The 18,302-nt window shown below is 35.8% G+C and overlaps 3 protein-coding genes across 5 annotated transcripts; all 3 read right to left on the bottom strand.

Moving 5' to 3' along the window:
- Positions 1-3,344: 3,344 nt before the first annotated feature.
- On the bottom strand, positions 3,345-7,244 carry LOC114754887 (elongation factor 2). Its single transcript, XM_028943727.1, has 4 exons — positions 7,192-7,244; positions 6,555-6,618; positions 6,377-6,464; positions 3,345-6,025 (listed from the first exon to the last, which is right to left on the bottom strand). Exons 2-4 carry the CDS (start codon positions 6,555-6,557, stop codon positions 3,585-3,587), a joined length of 2,532 nt encoding a protein of 843 aa, XP_028799560.1. The 5' UTR covers positions 6,558-6,618; positions 7,192-7,244; the 3' UTR covers positions 3,345-3,584.
- Positions 7,245-8,268: 1,024 nt separating this feature from the next.
- On the bottom strand, positions 8,269-12,248 carry LOC114754890 (post-GPI attachment to proteins factor 3). Of its 2 annotated transcripts, none has more exons than XM_028943730.1 (6): positions 12,168-12,248; positions 11,639-11,741; positions 10,419-10,677; positions 10,109-10,305; positions 9,254-9,441; positions 8,269-8,767 (listed from the first exon to the last, which is right to left on the bottom strand). In XM_028943730.1, the coding sequence occupies exons 2-6, from the start codon at positions 11,731-11,733 to the stop codon at positions 8,481-8,483; spliced, it is 1,026 nt and encodes a 341-aa protein (XP_028799563.1). In that variant the 5' UTR covers positions 11,734-11,741; positions 12,168-12,248; the 3' UTR covers positions 8,269-8,480. The 2 variants fall into 2 exon arrangements, with proteins under 2 accessions (XP_028799563.1, XP_028799562.1); XM_028943729.1 differs by having other exon boundaries at positions 11,639-11,733; positions 12,167-12,244.
- Positions 12,249-15,498: 3,250 nt separating this feature from the next.
- LOC114754897 (transcription factor JUNGBRUNNEN 1-like) lies at positions 15,499-17,676 on the bottom strand. 2 transcript variants are annotated; one of them, XM_028943744.1, is made up of 4 exons: positions 17,461-17,676; positions 16,772-17,091; positions 16,137-16,221; positions 15,890-15,969 (listed from the first exon to the last, which is right to left on the bottom strand). In XM_028943744.1, exons 1-4 carry the CDS (start codon positions 17,660-17,662, stop codon positions 15,965-15,967), a joined length of 612 nt encoding a protein of 203 aa, XP_028799577.1. In that variant the 5' UTR covers positions 17,663-17,676; the 3' UTR covers positions 15,890-15,964. The 2 variants fall into 2 exon arrangements, with proteins under 2 accessions (XP_028799576.1, XP_028799577.1); XM_028943743.1 differs by having other exon boundaries at positions 15,499-16,221.
- Positions 17,677-18,302: the final 626 nt, after the last annotated feature.

Below are 18,302 nucleotides of genomic sequence, written 5' to 3' on the forward strand. Positions count from 1 at the left end.
TTTTCATCCCCTCCCCTCATGAACCAAACAAGGTAATATTAAAACTCATCCCCTCCCCTCCCTTTTTATAAATCCAAACAAGGTAATATTAAAATCCTTCCACTCTCCTCCCCTCTCCTTCCCTCTATTAAAATCCCCCTCCCCTTCCTCTCATTGAGCCAAACAGACCCTTATTATTGTTTTTATTGCATTTTCAAGTTTTAACTTGCCTTTTAAGAAACACGAAATCGAACGTTTAATTTCTTCCAGGTCAAAACAGCATCTATGTAAGTAATCACCCAAGACAAATTTTTCTTCGAAACAGCACACAATACCATTAAATGATCACATAAAATAAAACATAATTAGTGTCGCAATAATCACGATATCTAAATTGGATCGGATAGTAGTTTAGATAAAATAAGATACAAATAATTTGAATGCAATTTTCGACAAATAACAAGTCTATGATAAATATGATCACATGGCATTGCTACGACATTGCCATTATTATTATCATCTTCAAAAGATTTAAGACAAATATTGCAGCTTTCTTCTTTTGCTTTCTCATCCAATTTCAGTTCCCTTAGTGATTTCATAAATGAATCCAGTGCAAGGAATTGTTCTATGAACTCATCGAAATTGAACCCGTCGTCGTCGTCTTCTTCTTCATCGATCCTGAAGGGGTCTGGATCTTCCTTTTCATACTCCACATGAACCTGGAAGCTGTGGCGTGAGGTAGAACTTGGAGGATTTTCAAAAAGTGCTACAAATTTATTGAAAATCCAGAGGAGGAAACCTTCAAGGGCCTGTTTGAGATAGCGGTGAGAATCCCTTATAAACACGTTTTACGTAAGCCGAGACAAAACTCTTCTCACATACTTACCTTGTATTCCGTAAATCACGATTGAAAAACTACTTATAAGTTGTTCCAAACAGGCCCCAAGTATTTCTGCAAATTCAATGAAGCAATGTGATTGGATTTCATTCAACATTTTGAAAGTATCCTTAATATAATTGCCAGAAGAGCTGAAATTAAACTAAAACAATATATATATGTATTAAATTATTGCTTGTTCGACGGCAATCGACTGTGTTTTTGTCGTTTTGAAGTTCATTATACGTTGAATTGTTGATATTTGTGTGTGTGTAGATTGTAGAATATTCTAATTAGATATAATTATTTCAAATTTTAGGTGAAAGAGATTTGAGGATGCAGATCAATTGAGATTTGAATTATTGTATTTATCGGATATCCGTCAAAGTTTCAGTTAAAGCACAGGGATATATAGTGAAGCACTAATGGAAAACCAAATATTAAAGGTAGAAAATTTTTACAATTTTTTGAATAATATATACGACAACGTTTAAAATATATTATATATATTGTGATAATTAATACTCTATAAATGTAAGTTCAGTAATACTACCTCCGGTGTTAATTATAAGAGCTAGCTGACTAATTTGAGGAGATTAAAGAAAGAAGTTAAGTTAGTTATTTGTAATAAATATGTGTTGTCTTTCCTAAAATATCCTTACTAATTAAGTGTATTGGCTATAATACCATTGTTAGAAGGGTTATTTTGAAAAAAAATACATAAATATGAGAGACAAAGTGAATTGGAGTCTTATATTTAGGACCACAATAAAAGTCAAATAAAGTCTTTTATTAAGTACCGGAGATAGTATAAGTTATTACTCCTCTGGTCCTTAATATAAGACCCATTTAACTAATTTGATTAGATTAAGGAAGTTAGATAAGTTAGTTAATTATAAGAAAAGTGACACATTTTTCCTAAAACACCATAATCATCTTTCTTAATACCCATTTTTCCTCTTCTACTTGATTATGGTTAAGGGAGTATCCATAGGGGTAATTTAGAGAAAATTGATAAATATGAGAAATGGATCTTATATTTAAGACCAAAACCAACTTAACAATTAGGTCCTATATTAAGGACCACAATTAGGTCCTATATTAAGGACCGGAGGAGTATTATGCAAATCTAATCTCTGAATTCGCAATATCGGATCTTGGGGGGGGGGGGTGCGTGCGCGTTTGTGTGTGTGTGTGTGTTTTGTGTGCTGTGCAAGTATAAATGTGGTTAACATCCACAAATTTTCTGCAATTAACTAATTCGAATAATGATGATGATGTAATTCCTATTGATAGATGCAAGTTTTTGATCAGGTCAAACGATTATAATACAATAATAATCACCCTTAATTACTAATCTTAGAAATGTTATGGATTGTTTGGCTATAGGCTATGGCCACTCTCTTCGATTAACCGTCTTACCTTGAGAATATTCATAATAATTAGCATGTCGGTCCCGTTAATTATGTCATCGTAAAAAGTTTATTACCTTCATGCGCAGGTCCTTTGATATATAAAATTATTATTCCAAGGAATAGAGGAAGATTAATTAAATATATTCAACCTATTACGCCGCATAAGACCATCCACTCTGCTAATAATGTTGGCCTGCTTGAAACGATGAGCAAGAATCTTATATTGGATGCCAGGATGCACAAGTGGGCAAGTGGCACTGATTGAAAATCATGTGTTTGAATAAATTACTTTATTTATAAATAGCTCCTGTTTTTAGTATAAGAACTTGTTTGACTTTTATTTTGATCATAAATATAAAACCCGATCTATTTTGTCTCTCATATTTATTCAACTTTTTTCAAAATAATCCTTACAATAATAATAATTCTAACTAATATACTTGGTTGGCAAGGATATTTTAAAAAAAATAACACATTCATTACAAACAACGAATTTAACTAATTTTCTTAATCTACTCAAATTAATCAACTAATTTTTATATTAAGATACTGAGATAGTAATAATCAAGCCTACGTATGCTCCATATTTGGATAACGTCACAAGAAAAGATACCACGCCGTCGAGCATAAGGAATTGACGTGCTGTTTTTTGATAAGTAAATGAAGTGGAAATTAAAGATGAAACTCTGCCCAGTTTCATTGGCATCTTCCCTTTGTTCGGCTAGCCATAGTTTTCTTGGAGTCGATTGGGGCACATTCTCAAAATGCAGAAACTGTCATCTCACACATTCAAGCATCTAAAGAACTAAGCCTAGGATGTATAACATAACAATCACCAATGGTCGGCAAAACTGCAGGGGCGAGATGAATGCAAACCTCAAATAGCACACCTGAAAGACGAAAGAAAAACTAAGCAATGCGCAAATGCGAATCCGGATTACACTTCCTCAAGCAACCCCCAAAAAAATAAAAGCCGTGGGAGTGAGACAACAGAGCTTCAAGAGGAGATAACAATGAAACAGGAGCAGCTGAACCAGAAATCATCACAAGATAAATGGTAATAATACCAGATTCTGAGTAAAGTCAGTAAACATAAAATAGCTCAATCAAAATGCCATGGCACCAGAAATCATCAATGTATTTGTTACAATTCTGTAAGTGGAACCTGACAATCACGAGTTCAAAAATACATGCTAAATGGGTGCTTGAGTATTTAAAATTGCTGACGAAATAAAGCCGCTTAAATAAAACGAACACAGAAACAGCACGTCATAGAGAAAAACTAATGACAAAAGTTGGAAACTGAACAAAATTTAAAGCTTGTCCTCGTATTCTGAAAGTGGAGTCATCTGCTCCTTCAATCCCTTCCTCTTGCGAATGTCAGCAATAAGCTGTGCAGCTTGTGACCCGGCCTCCATTGGATCTGACGACATCATGTCCCAGTGATCGAACACACACTGAGGGAAAGCCTGACCTGATGTTGCAGCTCTCAAAGTGCTTGAGAACCCAAATGACTCGATGACAGGGAGGTATGCCTTGATGTTGTACAGGGGTGTACCGGGCCTCTGCATCTCCTCAAACACGTGTCCACGCTTCTGATTCAGAACACTGTAGATGCCACCAAGAGCCTGCTCGGGAGCCTGGATTTCCACAAGGTAAACTGGTTCCATAAGTCTGGGTTTAGCAGTCAGCTGGGAAGCGTAGAACACTCTCCTTGCCGTGGGAATAATCTGACCACCACCTCTGTGGATGGCATCAGCGTGAAGAACAACATCGCACACCTCAAAGCAGATGCCCCTCATGTTCTCTTCAGCCAATGCGCCTTCCTTTGATGCCCACTGGAACCCAGCAACCACTGAATCCTTGATTTCATTCAGATACTGCACTCCCTTGCACATATCCACCACCATGTTTGGTCCAAGCGTCTCGGGCCCAAAACACCAGATTTTCTTGGCCAGATCCTTGTCCCAACCATACTCTTCTGACAAGATTCTGGAACGAGCTTTGGGGTCATCCCTTGGACCGATCTTGCCATCATCAATTGCCTCGGCAAGTCCTTCCTCCAGGGGTCTCGCCTCCATGTACAGACGGTTGTGCTTGTTGGGCGACTTGCTCATCACAGTGCGGCAAGATCTCTCCAGCACAGTCTCACGGAAGGACACAACAGGGTCAGATTTAATGATCTCAGCTCCGCCCATGAAGTCTTCCTGCAAGTCCTTCAAACAGATCTCAAGGTGAAGTTCACCAGCACCAGCAACAATGTGCTCCCCAGACTCCTCAATCGAACAAACAACCATAGGATCTGACTTAGCCAGCCGCTTCAGACCCTCAACAAGCTTGGGAAGATCTGAAGCGACCTTGCACTGAACAGCAACACGCACCACGGGAGACACAGAAAACTTCATAGCTCTGATTGGGTGGGCATCCACTTCCTTCTCATTCGTTAAAGTGGCATTCTTGGTGATAAATTGATCCAAACCAACCATGGCAACAGTGTTACCGCATGGCACATCCTCAACAGTTTCCTGCCTCTTTCCCATCCAGATAACAGTCCTCTGCACGCTCTTCACATACAAGTCCTTCTTCTCTCCAGGCACATAATTGGGTCCCATGATTCTCACCTTCAAACCTGTAGAGACCTTACCAGAGAACACACGCCCAAAGGCAAAAAACCTTCCCTTGTCTGATGCAGGAATCATCTTTGACACGTAGAGCATCAGAGGTCCTTCAGGATCACAGTTCCTGATAGCAGCAGCATAAGGATCATCAAGTGGACCCTCGTACAGGTTCTCAACACGATACTTCTGAGCTTTTGCGGGTGAGGGAAGATGGAACACCATCATTTCCAATAGCGCATCACTAGCTGGAAGCCACGTTTGCATCACACGTTTCATCAAGGGTTTGCCCATCAGATCCTTCTCCTCAGATTTCATGGTCACACCAAGCTTTTGCAGCATCGGCCACAGCTTGTCCTTCTGGTCATTCATGCAGGTGCTGATTATCTGCTTGATGGGCTCATAACAGAACTGAACGAACCCACGCTTGCAAGTGGCAGAACCAGTGTTCTTGGATGTCCACTTCTTGGTGGCCGGATCAAAAAAGTTTTCACCCCACAGCCTTTCCATCATCTTTGACTCGTCAACTCCGAATTTTGAAGCATACATCTTAGCAAAGTTGGTTAGGGTGAAAGCCCAGCCGTGCAAACCAGCTGAAAAGGCAACTGTTCCTTTCTCCGGGTAAACCTGGCAGTCACCCAGCAGAGGATCTTCGTATGTGGCCATGATCACATTAGCATTCTCAATAACCCTCGAAAAGGTCTGGTAAGCCTCCTCTCCATCCACCTGCAGCTCAAGGAAACACCTGTCCATCTTGTTGACGGTCAGAACAGGTCTGATTCTCTCTCCCAGTGCCTGTCGAAGCACCGTTTCGGTCTGCACACACACACCCTCAATGCAGTCCACCACCACCAGCGCTCCATCAGTGATACGAAGAGCGGCTGTGACCTCAGATGAGAAGTCCACGTGCCCAGGAGAATCAATCAGATTTATCAGGTATTCATTCCCATTCCTCTCTCCCTTGTAGGCCTTGAGGGCTTCGTCAGTCATCTCATAGTAGAGGGAGATACCAGTAGACTTAATGGTGATGCCACGCTCAGCTTCATCTGCACGAGTATCAGTCATCCTGACATCTCCTGCCACTTCTTGGGCAATAATACCGGCAGCAGCCACAAGAGAGTCAGTGAGGGTTGATTTTCCTGCAATCAAAGTGCCAGAGAATAGAGTTATATGACTAGAGATTAATGTAATTATATAGAAAAATAAATCAACAATGTTGTGTATAAATTTCAATGTGTTCTGTGGTAGATTTTCTCAGAATTTTTAAACGGATGTTTTGCCTGCGAATATAAAAAGAATTTTCTGTAATGATGCATTCATAAGGCATAAAACCGATGATGGACACAATTTTCAATGTCACTATACCAGCACAAATCCATAACAGATGGCTGTAAGGGTACAGAGAAAAAAGGGGAAATAACATAATGGCTGTTAGGGTACAGAGAAAGCGAAATCCATAACAGATAAATCCAGTACAAATAAGTCCATACCGTGATCGACGTGTGCAATGACAGACATGTTACGAATATTGTATTTGCGGTCCATAATACGACGAAGCTCTTCCGCTGTGAACTTCACCTGAATGTATGGAAACAATTTCCAATGTCAATGATCCACAACCAATGAAAATTCGAACTCAGTTACCAGAAGTAAAGTTCGCTAAGTTACCATCTTGACTGGTGTTTATTGTCCGCACAAAAAATCAGTAGTTTGACGTTGAATTGATGTGAATCTGAAAAAAGAAACGAAATAAGCCAAACAATTGGATCTCGCAGCAGTACAAAACTGTCAAGACTAATCAAATCTGATTCCAGATATACAGACTTTGAGAACAAAAAATAATTTGTTTTCTAAAGATATAATTGATCCAAATTCCCTCAGATGGCAACATAAAGCAATGATCAGCAAATATACCAGTATTATTTGATCATAGCAATATTAAAAAGGAAAAGACCCATCGACTCTTGAATCTCTGTATCTAATAACTCAAAAAGGTAAATCATATTGTCGGCACAGCACTTTAATATCTATAAAACAAAAAACAAAATCTTTTTACATTAACTCGGTGGAAAAATCAAACGATGTTGAGTTACATCCTTAAAGCTAGAAATCGAGAAATACATGAAGTTTCAAAAAAAAAAATATCAAACTTAAAATATAACACTATTTGACTCAAATACAGATCTATGGCGAATTTAACAAGAAGTCTATAAATCTACCGGAGAGTACAAAGAAAGATAGAATTTGATCGAAAAGAGAATCATAAATCACGTAAAAGACACAGAAATCCAACAGGAAAACGTACAATAGGCTTAGAGAGGTGAGGCGGCGAGAAAACAGATGCACCCCTCTATCGGCCGCGCAAATGCGAGTGAAGCAGGCGAAGCATGTGCTTTATACTCTCTCAAGTGAGGTTTTCTGCTGAAATCAGACGTGTTCTGGGCTCTGATTTTTAGAATTTGGGCTTCGTTTGGCCCAATTTACCCCACGGAATTTTTAGTCTAATATCCTCTTAACACCATTTTTTTTAACGGGAATCTCCTCCTGAAAATTGTTAAAAGCACATTCAAAGTTATTTTAAAAAAAAAAAGTATTTAAGGGAAATTAAATTAATGGTATTTATTTATTTTTGGTTATAAATGAAGCGTTCTTGGGGGCGGAAAAAAAAACTGAGGCGGACTGAAAAATAAAAATAGCGCCATATGCAAATCATAACCTAGAATGGGAAGTTTTGAAGCTTTTCACATTTCTTTATTCAAATAATTTTTCTATTGTTTTTTCGTGTTCATCTCGAAAATTAAATATTCACGTGCTAATATTAAACGTCAATTACTGTAGATATTGACAAAAATCACTATTGATAACTATTGTGATGAAATATGGGATAAGAAATAATTATGATTTTATTACATTTTTAGGATATTGAATTATTTGAATTTATTATTATTTTAGAATTTATTTAGATTTATTGGTATTTTAATATTTTTATTATTAAGATTAGTTGTTATTATTATTTTCATTTATTATTATTTTAGTATAAGTAGATCTAAGTTTTCTCTCTTCTATTTTCTGTTTTCTCAAATCTCTTCCCTTGCCTCCATATAAGTAGCGCCTTAGTGACTTCATAATCAGCAAAACATGTGAATTGGCATCCCACCTTCTTCCCTCAACTCCTTGGGAAATCATATCTCACGTGCACTGACATCCCTCAATTTTGGAAGTGATTTTCTAAGCAATTCTCTTAAAGAATTAATATCAATGGTACAAAACACAAAAGTTATAACAAAAGCATCTCTCTCTCTCTCTCTCTCTCTCTGGAGTGCCAACTTTATCTGCTTGCTTTTGATCTCTTTCAGCTTGGACACACACGTTTCGCGTTCAATGAGTACAAAAATTGGAACCCTTCAAATCGGAATGACAGAATTAGGCCTACAAATTTTTGTTTAGTTTACATTCGTTTAAGCTGGAGAAAGAAATGTCAAACAAGAAATAACCTTTGCCCTATTGAAGTTCCTGCTAAAAAAATTCGCATTTATATAAATCAGGCACAGAGAAAATGCGGTTCCCAGTGGATCACCCAAAGGGAAAAACATGTTACTTGGCCTTCTTCACAATATTTGAGGTTCGAAATTTAGCATCATCCTTAATGAAACTCCACCAGATATACGTCAAAGGAATAGTAGTTGCATGCCAAAGAGCATGTGCATCCAGAAGTCCTTTATATGGAGGGAAGTCATATAGCTCTAGCAGCATTGCAAGGCCACCTGCAAAAACAACCAGCCATAGTTTCCACCGCGAGGGATGGCGGCTAATACCACCCCAAACAGCCCAAATGATGAGTTGGGTCACAGCCATCCCTACACAAACTTTCATATTCCATCCTGTAAAATGGATTGGAGGCCATTAAAACCATCACAAAAAGCAGAAACAGTGAAGAACAATAGTAGACCTCCCTAACACGCTTATACACAAGCATATCGAATTTTCAATACTAAAGCTAGAACTATAATATGTTGGGAAATAAATATAATTGAAACTCAATCCCATCCACACATTCCCCAAGACCAATGCAAGCCTCTACCCATAATGGGTTCGTATAAACACACTTATGACAAAAAAGGAGTGCTGGCTTAAGTTTGCTTAGCTAAGCATCTTCAATAATATCGATAAGACAATAGGCACAGAAGTTGTCAATGAAGTAGATATTTAACAGTTTGGCCAAAATAAAATAAAATAAAATAAAAGTAGATATTAACAGACAGTTCAGGGTATAATTATCCAAAAAGACAACATTGGTTTTCGATGCAACTATAGTAATCATAACTATTAAATTATAAAGATGTAAAAGACACTCCGACAGGATGTACCATAGTCTAGTTTATAAAAGTTGATGAACAATATGTGGGTGGTCACGAGAGCAATTAGTGGAGCAGAAATCATAACCCTCGTAGCCTCATCCCTGACACTGAAACTTCGCAATATGGCCAAAATGAGGGAGTATCCCAGGAGAGCCACTGCAGATGAGTAGTCTAATTTCTCTGTCAAATCAACGTCTCTGCAGTTCAATAAGGCAGGGGCATTATGAAGCTTCAAGCTAAAAGAGAAGAGACAGGAAGACAATGCACGGAAAAAAGTCGAGAAATCTTCATTTCTCTACATGTTGGGTAAGAACACAGGTTGTTCCTCATCTTTTCTTAGCCGACAATAAGAGTATTAACGTTCAGGGAGAGCCCTGTCAACTTTATCTTCAATAAAATCAAATTATCATTTTATGCAGTGAGAAAAATAACTTTTGAGTGAGTTGGAGAGTTTAAGACAAACATATAAATTCATATATTTGAATCTGGCTGAAAGAGTGAGATAAAAAATAAAAAATTCCATTAAGAACTTAAGTGGCAGAATTAAAAATATATGTAAGCTAAAAACGGGGAATAATTACCATTTAGCGCTTCCATTTTCATAAGCATATTATGAATTGCTACAATTTAATTGAACCAATGCACCTCCTATTGAATCAGGCAATTCATACTCCAATGCACTCAACAATGTGCTATTATTCAACCACCTATTCATATAGGCTTGATGGAATCTTTAAGCGATAATTCTAAAGGTCAAATAATAAGGTAAGCATTCTTAAAATGAACAGAGTGGACTGACGTTGCAAAACACTTATAAAGTTATGTAAAGCAGTACAAGATAATATATCTGCATGCATGACTTACCGACTGTGGAAAACAGCACTCCAAAACCAGGAGTTCATTGATAACAGCGCATAAGCATGCCACAAGCCAACATATTCATAATATGGCTTCTTCCCTTCTTTTAGAGGCATTTTATAGTATAAAAGAACGAAAAAGGATACCCAGCCATGAAAATGTGCTGCAAGATTGAGAACAGAGAAAGCCACAGAAGCAGGTTCCTGAATAAATTAATGATATGTGATATGTCAGTTTTCTAAACAAAATATTTTGATGTCATTAAACACTAACTCCAAATGATAGCCTAAGATGCAGGGCTTCATCAGTTACAAACCTGCATCCCATAGATACGCATGAAGGGCCATTTACCATGATATTTGACCGGAACACCATTATTTAATTCTTTTTCTTTCTCTATATCAACCATACAAAAGTAACGACAATCACTTTGGCAATCCCACTTTTTCCACTGCAGGTAAAGTGGTTCTTGCTTGTACCATGGACCATGCGTGAGGTCATCTCCAGAAAATTTACAGTTTGCAAAGCATCTTTGCCCTGCACATCCTGTTTCCTCACATTCTTTCACACAATCCCTGATATTTTTTTAAAAAAGAATAAAAAATAAGGTTTGGAAAGCTAAAATCTTACTTTAATTAGGCTGAAAATAAGCAAATCAGATTAAATGAAGATTTACAAACACAGTTTAATCATGAAAGGCCTAGAAGAAGGTGGGGAAAACAAATAGCACGAGCTAGTGAGCTACCAAAGGCATTATGCTTTCATGAAAGATTGCAAACATATGCTTAATCTAATAGTTATGAGCTTAAGAACTGTCAAATTTTCTTTTGTGTCTTTAATACCAAGATATCCAGTTAAGCGTCCCCTCAACTAAGAAACATATTAAACACCACTTAGGAATCACACACTGAACCTCAGAACAGGATGCACCAGCAAAATTCAAGATGCTTGTTTTCTGGAACATTTTTATCTTCAGAAGAATATCACATTTAGGACAAGTCCGATCAAGAAAGTGAACTTCTAATAAAAATCCTCCAAAATTACATTCAAGTTAAAAACACTAGGATGTTAACTTTCCCATGAAATGGCCATACCAAGCTTAATGCACCCCATAAATAGTTCAGCAGAACAATTCCAAGAAAGATAAAAATTCACTTAAAATTCCAAATAGAAACGAAGATTGACAACAGGAGAAAAAAGGTTGACATGTGGTAATTGACAAATCCTTATTTCATATGTATTTTAATGGTTTATTTTGTGAGTTTTAGGACACTTTTATGGCTTAAATCATGATTATTTGGCTTAACTGAGTGCTTTTAGTATTTTAGGAATTGCGTGCTTAATTGCTATTAATTGATGATAATTACGTGATTTTTCATTCCTAAACATTTTTGCCCTTGAAATTATCTGATGTCACATTTAGTTGAATTTTTTTTCAGGTGATAATTAGGAAATTGGGAGTTAAATCACTTTGTGCTGGAGATGAAAAGAGTTCTCAATAGAACCAGTAATGTACATAGATCAGAAATGATGTACCTATAAAGCGGATTAGCATCACCAGCACTTGCATTTAATCCCACAATGTGCCAGGACAATATCAGCAAGAAAGCAATCGAATAACGATCTAGCATCTGGTTCCGAAAGGTTCAAACTCAAAGGTCACAACAACAGATTCAACCAAAAAAATATATGCACTAGCAGTAATGTAGATGCAACTCAAGGGGTACAAGTACACCTCCTGATCAACCAAGCATAACTACAAAACTTAATTATCGAACAAGGAGGAGGAGGAGGAGGAGAGACCGCAGTGATGGACTCACACAGGACCTACAAGTAGAACGGTCCATCTAACAAGAAGCAATACTCAACCATAGACAAGAAAACATAGATGGATGGAACATCTGCGGCTCCCTAATCTGCTTTTTAAAATTTAAAAATTTTAACTGTTTATTGAAGTTCACGAAGAAAATTTGAAATGAAAGATACATCAGATGGTAAAGTTTGAAGAATTGCGAAACAGGAAAACGAAAATGAGAACGAAGGAAGGAAGGAATCTCATTTTACCTTTCCGCTCGTCAAATTTCAGTGAGAGAAGCAGACCATAGAACAAGAATTTTGGCGGAGATCGTCGTCGTCGTCCGTGGAAGAAGAAAACTGAGATGATGCCGCCGGCTTCAGTGAGGGAAGGCAAAGCCCAGGCCCATATGTTCATGGCCCAGGGATTTAGCCCGTACCGTTTAGCTAACTAATCCCTTTTTATTTTTTATTTTTTATTTTTTGTCAACATAAACCACATGCCCCACCAACCATAAGCAACGTACTAATTCTACCAACAAAAACACACGCACACATCACATGTTGTGCATTTTTTTTAGGCACTCGTATTGTAATATTGGAGGTAATTTATTTGATTATCTGATGCTATTAAATATGGATACATTTTCAATTGAAATTGGAAATGTTATTTTACTACGTATAGGTATCTTCTTATTGGAAAACAATTATATTTAAAATGCTATTGAATTCTAATATTAGTATTTTTTCTGGTAGAATTTAAATATTGTTCATATATTGTTAAAATACCAATAGTTTTAATTAGACCCAACTCTATTAACGGATTCGATGAAGGATAAATTTTTCAATGGTTAATAGAAAAAATATATTTGAAGGTCTTACAATCCATGTCCAAAAGGAAACAATGTACGGACCCAATTTGGTCTCGGTAAAAGGCAGCCGTCATGTTGGGTTTTGATTTGATAAGTGATGTGTATGGGCCAATTAATAATATCAGTCAAAAGCTCACAGTTTTAAGTAACTTTGACTTTGAAATTTGAAAATTTCATCCATTATCTAGAACCAGCTGAAATTAGGAAAAGAAAATCATTTTTTTAATTCATCAAAAGCAGCCAAAATTGAAATATACCCATATGATTCTAATGTACAATTCAATACATGCATACAATCCACGTTTGAAAAGTCTAAAATCATTACGATTTTATGAGTATCCAACATACTTTTAATGTAAATTCTCTTACTGTTAGCACATGAATAATGTTTGAAATATATATTAAATATTTATCTATTCTGCACAATTATGTATGTTATTTTTTTTCAAACAGAATAAAAACTATTTAAAGATTCACTTAAAAGTAGGTTCTACCACGTGAAAAGTTATACGGAGTGTGTAACATTTTTGACAAAATGCAAACTACTCGAGATGAATATATAGTGATTTAACATCTAACATTATATATATAATTAATTTTTTTTACACACATATATAATGATGACATGTTACCTTTGTCTAGTTTGACAAGGGAATTTAATCCAATTGAACTTTAAATATATGTATTCATACAAAAAAAATTATATACATAATATAATATTGTGTTAGTAGCTTGCATTAATGTGAATGCTAATAAGAACTTTGTACTTACAAAGCTATCGATGAAATGGTAAGTGATCTCATCTAAGAAGGAAGAGAATACAAGTTTAAATCTTAAAAAACACACTTATTAAGAAGGTTTTAATGTTAACGCTCCCGGTTCGACGAAATTAGTTTTAAATCCAAAAATTAGTTTTAAATCAAAATGATTTGAAGATATTCTAAGTTACTTAAAAAAAAAAAAAAGAACTCTCATCACTTTACAAATAATTGCGATTTATATCTCAATTTTTGCGTGTGTATATCAACTTAATCGGGAGGGATATATTCTTTTAGTACGTATATTAGAATATTAGACTTTGTTGTTGGTAAAGCATATTCCTCATTCTCAACCCAAAAAAAAAAAAAAAACTAATGTCGTGTTTGAGACTTGCGGTGTGTGTGTACACATATATATAACCTTTTACATGTGTCACCTTTTTTAATCCCCTTCAAAGGCGTTGAATTTAATTTTTGTAAATATAGACATTCAAATATACGAAGTCAAGCTAGCTAGTAACTAGCTTTCTGCTGGTAGTAATGTTGAAAAACAATATGCTGATTTGAAGTTGAACACTATATATTCACTTAATTAAAAAACAATAAAGAAGGAACAGTTTCAAGATCAACCTTACAAGTCTGTCGGGGGATGGATGGGATATATAATGAAGCGTTCAATTAATAAATTTTATAGATTTGACTAATAATACTTCATTTAAGCAAGGTTTTGATTTCAAATAAAAAGTCCTTGATTTATTTTGAATAAATTTTTTAATTCCTTCACCAGAAATTTGATTTGATCATTTCACAATTTTATAAAATATAGAATGACAGAAAAGACCAATGATAAATATCTTAAGATCATATCGTAAATGATACTGTTTGAACTTTGAACATATATATATATATATAACGAAAGTTTATGCATGATTAACCTTAATTAATTAGTATATTCGACAATTATATTTGAATGATCAATGCTTACCATTCGGTTGAACATAAAAATATTTTTTAAATTAACGTACAAAAAATATGTTAACTGCCTGCCGAGGTTATAGCATATAGAATTGGATAAATTTTCATATGCATTGCAGGAATTTAAAGTACCTCAAATTATATTGATATTGAATATTGAAATTAGTCCAAATATAATTTTTTAGTAAAAACATTAGCAGTCTAAGAAGCCGTTTCCTCTGATTTGAGAATTGAATTCGAATTAGAAGTATGGTAATACATTGGGCTTTTGCAGTTTGCACGATAAATTTTTTGGAAATATTGAAGAATAATGATTATGCAATCCAATACTACCTCCTAATCCATTATAAGATCTCATTTGTAAACTATAAATGAGGTTTTATAATTAAAACCGGAGCTAGGTAGTACTAGCTTATAACGTCTTCTATATTAAAAAATGTTACATTATTGAACAACAATTTGTGAAATATTATTGATGGTCTACTAAAATAATATTGGATTAATATCACAGGAGACACACACACACATGATATATTCCAGGCGACGACTCCTTTCTTTTAAAGATATGACTTTATTAAACTGACATATTTGCTTGTATCACCTCTCTTCATCTGCTAATAAATCAATTTCAGCTAGATGTTTGTTCATTTATGAGTGGTATATATTGTGACACCATGAATCTGAATTGCAGAATAAATACCAGCTTTAATTAGAGTGTTTATAATTTATATATATATATATATATATAATATAAATAAAAGCATTAAAATATTTTCAAGATAAAAACCATTCTTGAAATGGAAAAGAACTCTGCAATCTTACTCTTGGCAATTTACAATGGTTACACACAAAAAAAAAAAAAAACCTTAGAATACTGAATGAATAGCAAAATACTTTAGGATATTGGTGGATACACCTGTACATTGAATGATTATCAAACCTTTATATATGTATATAAATTTTTTTAGAAGTTAATCGCGATGTGAGAGACCAAGTCATGTAAAACATCAGTTATTCCATACAATTCTAATAAACCACTACATGCATATATAAGTAATATACATACGACTGAGTCTGCTGACATACAAATCCAAGCACTCTAATGTGTTTCATCCAAATAATGAAACAATACCAGCTAAAACAAAACCTATAGGAAGAGATGGTTAATATCACATATATATATTTACATGAGAGAGGAATCAAGAGCAAACTTGACAACTGATCCAAGTTCATCCCAATTCTCATACTTGAGGAAGTCGTTGGCAGCAGCAGCAGAAGGATTATTATTAATCCACAAGTTGGAAGAAGAAGACGGAGAAGAAGCAGTGATTAATTGTGGCTGTTGTGCTGCTGCTGATGCTGTTTGGGAGTTCATCATCATGAACGGATGATGATTATTACTATTCCTTTGATCAATAATGTTAGTATTATTGAAGACTGCTGGTTTAAGCTCATGGTGATGATTAACCTGCTGAGAATAATAATGATGATGATTATAATTGCTTCCTCCAAAATTGATATAAGCTTCTTTGCTATTGTTGTCGTAGAAGTTAGTATGATCACTGATGTCCACAGTGCTTGTGATAAGTCTTGATGTGTTCTTGTCTACTGAAGAAGAATATTGGCGTTTGGTACCTGCTTGTTGTGATGATCTCCAGTCCGTCATGTGCTTCCTTGGTGGAACATTTCTCTTGAAAATTCGACACAATGTCCAGATTTCCTGCACATATAATCATATAGAACAATCAGCTGCAAATATAATTGATGAGCTTACCATCAACTTGTTACTGGCTAGCCAACTAGGAAGCACAAACTTTGAAACTTAATGGATCGTATAAAAGACTAAATTAAACATTCTACATTGAGCCAAACAATGAATGTAAGAACATTATATCATAACACTCTCAGAAATGAAATATGATGACTCAAAATAGTTTCATTTGGTGTTTCAAGTTGGGTGGGTCATAGATAAAAGATGATAACGAGGTGAATAAGATACAGGTTATTTTTAGGATTTTATATCTGACATAAAGTTCAAGAAAAGACCTCATCCCAAAAGACTAGCCAATTTGGTAAGGGAAGCTGTTTGAACTTATAAATCACATTCTTCAGTTGTGAGGCTTCCCGATACAGAACTAATGACACTATCTTGGTCTCTTCAGGTGAACATAAAGTGCCTTATATTCATTTCGGGAGGCCAGGAGATCTTGAGAGCAAGAGACGAGTATGAATGTGATAAAGGAATGCTGAAAAGTAATAAAGTTGCTTACAGCTTCTTGGGCAACGGTGGTGGTCGAGGTGATGGTGGTGGTGTTGGCGGCGGCGTCTTGATGAGAAGGGAGGCGAAACTCGTGCATCATCCAATCAGTTTTAGTGCCTTTGCCTGCACTGCCTCTATAGTAAACAAGAGTTTTCTTGAGGCCAATGCAATCAGTGCCTTCTCCTGCAAGAGAATACACAGGCTTGTCTATTCCCGTGGCTTTCCAGAACCCTGAACCTGTTACTCTATTTGGCCTTATGCTGTTCCTGTACTTCCTCCCTCTCTTGCAGAAAAAATACCACTCCTTCTCCCCTCCTGTGCAGATTGCTTCTGATGCACAAAAACTAGGATTATCAGATTCATAACATCTTCATATGCTTTTACTTGTGTGTGTGCGTGTATGAACTATATGTATGTCTTGGAGAGGGAAAACCTCTCATCACTTGAATCAGTGACCATAAGAGAAGCAAAATAAACAGATGAAAATAGAATATCACTGATTATCGCATGAATTATCTATCTTGGTTGAACTGCTGGTTTATGTAACAAGAAGTATTTTGTTGCTGGGCATTTAATAATGAAAGCCCTACTTTATGTTCTTTTCTCTTCTGGTTCATATATCGGAACCACTATAGAAAGAAGATGAAATAAGATAATTAAACAGAGACAGGTGATAATTCAGAGTGCAAAGGAATATACTTGGAAGGTCCCAAGGATCGTATTTGTAGATATCGATCTGCTTGATGAGTTCGATCCTGATTGGTTTCTTTTCAAGCTGCCTTCGAAGATAGAAACCCACGAGTTCTTCATCTGTGGGATGAAATCGAAACCCTGGAAGTTCAACTACATCATCATCGTCTTCCATAATAAAGTCTTCCTTCCTCAGTTCTTCGCCACCCATAACAGCTTCTCTCTTTCTCTTTATAGATATTTATGTCTCTCTGCCTCTGTGTATCTTTAGTTGTCTTTCCTCTCTCTCCTTTAAATTCCCCAAGAAGAGGGGTAAAGTCGTAGAGCAATTTCAACAAATTGGAGAACCTTCGATAATGAAGAGAGAGAGAGAGAGAGAGAGACAGACAGACAGACAGAGAGTCGTCCAAGAGGGAAAGGTCAAGTCATGAGGGTTGACTTGTGCAAATCCCTGGCTTATATAAAATAATGATAATATCATTCTCTATTATTTAATAATTTAATGAGGGTCGATCTATCGGAATTGTTCCGTTCAAATTACACTACTTTTCTCCTTCCATTCTTTCGTGACCAAAATGCTTTTCTCCTGTCGTGCTCATGATACTTTGGCATAGGGTTCCAATTGATTATATGCGGTTGATGAACCATAAATGGCCCAATTCAAACCGAGTTAGACGATCATTCGTTTGGTATTGTAATTAAGCAGGCCCTGGTCCACGTTCAACATATAGTTGCATGACCGATTCTTTTAAAATGAATATAATCGCGTATTTTTTCTTACGTGGTCCACCCTTAGTTAATGTGCACTTAATACACATACTACTTCCTGTACTTAATATAAAAGCCAGTCT

The sequence above is a fragment of the Neltuma alba genome, unplaced genomic scaffold (assembly GCF_004799145.2).
Source record: "Neltuma alba isolate B1F8T4 unplaced genomic scaffold, ASM479914v2 tig00010223_pilon, whole genome shotgun sequence".
In the NCBI taxonomy this organism is placed as follows: domain Eukaryota; kingdom Viridiplantae; phylum Streptophyta; class Magnoliopsida; order Fabales; family Fabaceae; genus Neltuma; species Neltuma alba.

Excerpts from the sequence above, each read along its gene's own strand:
- LOC114754887 (XM_028943727.1), bottom strand. Across the intron at positions 6,026-6,376 it reads CATTGCACACGTCGATCACG|GAAAATCAACCCTCACTGAC; the intron begins GTATGGACTTAT and ends CTTTGATTGCAG.
- LOC114754890 (XM_028943730.1), bottom strand. The coding sequence starts at position 11,733 with ATGCTAGATCGTTATTCGATTGCTTTCTTGCTGATATTGTCCTGGCAC. Across the intron at positions 10,678-11,638 it reads GATGCTAATCCGCTTTATAG|GGATTGTGTGAAAGAATGTG; the intron begins GTACATCATTTC and ends AAAAAATATCAG. Across the intron at positions 9,442-10,108 it reads AGTGCTGTTTTCCACAGTCG|AGACGTTGATTTGACAGAGA; the intron begins GTAAGTCATGCA and ends ATTGAACTGCAG.
- LOC114754897 (XM_028943743.1), bottom strand. The coding sequence starts at position 17,662 with ATGGGTGGCGAAGAACTGAGGAAGGAAGACTTTATTATGGAAGACGAT. Across the intron at positions 17,092-17,460 it reads CGATCCTTGGGACCTTCCAA|AAGCAATCTGCACAGGAGGG; the intron begins GTATATTCCTTT and ends TTTGTGCATCAG. Across the intron at positions 16,222-16,771 it reads CCACCGTTGCCCAAGAAGCT|GAAATCTGGACATTGTGTCG; the intron begins GTAAGCAACTTT and ends TTATATGTGCAG.